The following is a 4,847-nucleotide window of genomic DNA, read 5'->3' as shown; positions in this document are numbered from 1 at the left end:
TGTGAAGATCAATGCAAACTCTCTCGATTAAATGTTTGGTATCGACCATTCTATGACCATATTTGCCCTTTAGTAGACCTGCTACGCTTAGGATATTGTGATAGTCACTAAGAATCATAAACGACCGACATCATCAGTCTGGAATTTTGAAATTTGTGAGAAACTGAAACGCAAGTCTAGAATGTCTGGTCTACGTGCGTCATCAGGATTTACGCATCAATGACATTGAAATTATCCTTTGTTTTTGTTTTTGTAAATTGGATTCAACACAGCAATGAAATCCCTACTACGGTGCTAGATGGTGTCGACACGAGTGGACGGATTTTTAAATTTATTTGAACGACGTCATGTTACTATACTTGTCCATTACAACGTACATGTAACAGAAGAAACACACAGTCCATGTCCTCGCTAGTGGACATAAACGATTTGGACTGTCAATGTGAACTAGATCAAGTATAGAACTTTACATAGGATCATATACGATGAATATGGATTACACAGTCTGTTTCAAAATACCGTCACCAATGTCGACACCATTTGACATCAATATTTTGACAGTAAAAATATGTGTTATTGTTGTTGTCGTTTCATTGCTGTGGGATTCAATTGTTTTTGAGACTTGAATTTATAGTGGTTTTCTATCATTTGATCCGAATTCTTGCAACATCTGTTATTTGCTCATGTGGATTGGAATATGGAATGATCTAAACGTGTACTTCAACTACAATAAATGAAATATTTATTGAGAAAAACGTTACTATCAATTTTAATTACATTTGAAAGCTAGAGATAAGATAAATTTATATGCAAGCCTAGAATGTCTGGTCTACGTGCGTCATCATGAAATTGACATTTTCCTTTGTTTTTATGAATTACGCAAAACGAATTGTTGCTGTAATATTTAAATATGTAAATTATGATAATTGACGAAATGTTAAAAACAGATTCGAATTAACAATGCCCATGTATAAATAAAAAATATTCAATTTAAATATCGACCAATTTTTCTGAAGAGTTTTTGCAAATCGTTGCCAATTGGATTTGGACTGATGAATTTCTTGTCTGGCCGCTGATTCGATGCAGCATTTCGACATTATCCAAAATGATGTCATGCGATACTGCGTTTGAAGAGTAGTTTCAATGCCGCGAATCAAATCATTTGTTTTAAGAATCAGTAACATTTGTCGATCGACTTGCTCTAAGACATCGGATATCGATGGCAACATCTTTGTGCTCTTCGTTTGAACAAGATCCTTTTCGGTTGCATTTGGTTTTTTCCGATTGATGCCAGAAATAACACTTTTCCACGATCGACCGGTTAACATACACGCAAACAGCGTATACAAATCTCCTTTGATTCCCAATCTACTCGCGTGATAGCACATCCCATTACGATCCACATTCAAGATACTCAGCCACAGTTTGGAGTACTCGTATCGGAATTCATTTGTCAAATTCTGTTTGAATTAAAATTATACATTGTTAGTGACGGAAAATGGGTTATTCTAAGTCAATGAAACTTACAGCATAGAGCCCGTGGTCGAGAAGAATAATTTCGTTTTCGCCTTTCTTCGATTTGCGAACTAGAATATTGCCGGGATGTGGGTCACTGTGCACAAATCCATTGATGAAAATCATATTTGAATATAATTGACCAATTTTATTTGCAACATCATAAGTATCAATTTGATTTGACTTAATATAGTCCAAGTCATTGACTTGACCTCCATTTAAGTATTCCATAACTAGTACACGTTTCGATGAAATGTCCCAGAATATTTTCGGCACTTTAAGCCATTTATAGTCCTTGAACATGTCGGCTGCTTTCTCCGCATTGCGTCCTTCGTTTAAAAAGTCCAATTCAAACGGTAGATTCTTCTTTGACTCGTCCACCAGCCACTGCATTTTGAAGTCAGGAAATACAATCGACATGATTTTACACAAATATTCCATTGTTTTTATGTCAACACCACTATTTCCCATTACGTATGGATGTTGCACTTTCACCGCCACTTCTTGGCCATTCTTCAGTGTGGCACGGTGTACTTGTGCCAATGATGCGGTGCCAAGTGGTTCTGCATCAAATGACTCGAATAAATCTTCCGGCTGAAATGAACAAAAATGTATCAAATTGATGCATCCCTTCCAAGAGGTCACGACTCACATTCACATTGAGATCCTGTCGTATGACTTTGTAGAGATCTTCGATGGGATTCTTTGGTGCATTGCTTTGTAGCACTTTCATGGTTCGAACATATTCTGGCGGTATCAAGTAATCCAATGATCCAATGTGTTGGCCAACCTTAATGTAAACTCCCTTATTTATACAAATTAAATCGAGCAGTTTACCAGCAGCGACTGTATGTGTTTGACTTTTTTTGGCTTTATATTCGGGTGACGTTTTGTCCCATTCCCTTTTATATAGATTTTGGCGATACAAACAAGCAATGTCATAAACGGTGAGTGCTGCTCGTGATAATCGAACTATTCCAAGGGAGTTTACATCGTAATTATTTGCGCGAAGACTCAATCCGGTAAGTGCAACTCCACCAGTTATTGCTGAATATTTAAGAACACGATTCATTTTGATTTGGAAATTCATTCACCAAATGTAATGACATCAATTTTATCTGTAAAGAAAAAAGATGAAAATATTCATTTAAAATGTGTTCAATAAAATAAAGAGTTCGTATCGCTTCAACAGCGAGGAAAAGTGAATAAAATGGGAGAAACGCTTGTGGTGGACAACAAAAGTCATCACCGTAAGGGACAGTAAGGGATCAACACAAGCGTTTTGCAGTATACACCAGTCGCCGAACAAGTGTTTTATAATTTTAAATATGCTTAGATCGATGCTCACACAATTCTTTACATAGCATGACCGTTGTTTCCATCATCATTGTATTACGTCCATAATGTCATTATTAGACAGATTGTGACAATTTTGGTCATATTTTGGTTCCATATTACACCTCCTAATTACAAATCTCATTCACAAATAAACCGAAAGAGTTAACTGATAGTTTCAAGATTTTTCTTCTTCTATGAAATCACTTAATCCAATGACAGAGAGCATACATATGAATTTCGATTAACTACAATTGGCTAATAGTATAATAGTAATATAATATGTGACTCAATGTATATAAATATCAACCGTACGTGCTTTTACATTTCAACTACTGTCGCGCTTTCTCTCGTCTACATGCTATTCATTCTTAATTTAAATCGTTAATGCATTCTTCCATATCGCCGTTGCTTCTGCCGGTATTTCGTATGCTTGTTGTCAATGATTGTGTGTACACTGTATTTATTTTATCGAATTTTCGTTTATATGGCATAACATGTCGCAATGAATTCAAATATGTAGCATTATTTTACTTTCATCATCATGAAACGTCCACTTTCAGCGTATAGAAATTTTTAAAGTAGATATTATTAATTTCGTTAATATTTTTTGCATCAATATTTTGAATGCACTCAATAACCAAATCTAACATTTTGTTTCATTTACCGAATAATTAAATTCACAAATTCACCCACCTGATTATTATTGAATATCGACTTATCGTATGAGCAATTTCCAATTATTATTCACTTTGATTCCAAACCAAATGTTTGTTATTCGAAATAAAACCACAAACTGAATTGACTGAACAATGGCCAAATGTATCGCACCCAAAAAAAAACACCTACAAATCGATTTGTAATTATCGTCAAACGTAAACGATTCATTAGTGAACATATGATTCATAAATGTCATTGCAAACTCGTCATACAGAGAAAGTGTTACATACAACAGAAAAACCACTGGAAGGTATCGTTGCGCTCAAGACCTGACGTACTGTCATTCATTTGATAATTTGTTTTTTTTTTTTTGTGTTTTTTGGTCGTGTGCTCACGTTTCACCGCTCAAAATGTTTGCTAATGCATTTTTAACATACTCGTTACTTTGATCGCATGTAAAACGAAAAAATGTCACCAACTTTTCCAAATTGTAGCAATTCAATTCGTCACAAATGATATGCATTGTTCCCCATTTCATTTTAATGAGAGAATAGGTATAAAAAAAAGCCCACTTATGGAAAAATTTATTTTTATTACTGATTATTTTTTACCTAGTTTTCCTAATGATTTGTTATTTGTCAGGAGCAATCTTCAGGACAACTGAACATAGCTATTAGTCCAACTTTACTGGTTGATAGAAGAGAATTGCTGAATTTTACGTTCAAAAACTAAAAAATAAAATAAAATAAAACATCAATCTATGGAATGAGTTCGAATTAAAAAAGTAAAAGTTAAGTGAATTTATATTTGGTTGTGATTTGGTGCTTTTCTAATATTCATTCGATGTGTTTCACTCTGCCGTTTATTCTCAAATAAAAGTTCTAGTTACTATTTTCCAAAATTCAAAGGTATTTAATTCGGTTAATATTTTCGAAGATTTTTTTTCCATTAGATAGTCCATCGCGTTCGTGTATTTTTTTTCTTTTCAATTTCCATATTCCTGATAAAAAGAATGTGTTTATCGAGCAAAATTGGAATTGCTTCGTATTGTAAAATAAAAAGTTGCAATGAAATCTCGACAATTGTTCAGAAGCATGGAATTATTCATTTCCCGTGTGAAAAAAGTGACTGAGTCATTATTGACTTTGAGGGACTATAGAAATTCATTAATTTGGAAATTTTGTTTGGAACGTTTTGACTGTCGGATGACTATGGTTATTGCCAACTATAGTTGGCTGAAACATAATTCATTGATTGAAGTTAACGAACGGTTAACTAAATTTAACTTAAAACTTTTGTAAATTTAACTAAGTTTGCTTGTTTTTACACTCAATGAT

At 33.9% G+C, this 4,847-nt stretch overlaps 1 protein-coding gene across 1 annotated transcript; it reads right to left on the bottom strand.

Annotated features, from left to right (window-relative positions):
* Positions 1-719: 719 nt before the first annotated feature.
* Positions 720-3,635, bottom strand: LOC116350470 (aarF domain-containing kinase-like). Its single transcript, XM_031782267.1, has 4 exons — positions 3,547-3,635; positions 2,168-2,633; positions 1,528-2,109; positions 720-1,460 (listed from the first exon to the last, which is right to left on the bottom strand). Exons 2-4 carry the CDS (start codon positions 2,603-2,605, stop codon positions 918-920), a joined length of 1,563 nt encoding a protein of 520 aa, XP_031638127.1. The 5' UTR covers positions 2,606-2,633; positions 3,547-3,635; the 3' UTR covers positions 720-917.
* Positions 3,636-4,847: the final 1,212 nt, after the last annotated feature.

This window comes from Contarinia nasturtii, unplaced genomic scaffold, assembly GCF_009176525.2.
Source record: "Contarinia nasturtii isolate CC-2019 unplaced genomic scaffold, AAFC_CNas_1.1 Cnas_scaffold_4154, whole genome shotgun sequence".
Taxonomy (NCBI): Eukaryota; Metazoa; Arthropoda; class Insecta; order Diptera; family Cecidomyiidae; genus Contarinia; species Contarinia nasturtii.
The sequence above is the reverse complement of the archived record's forward strand: the minus strand, read 5'-3'. Positions and strand labels throughout refer to the sequence as shown.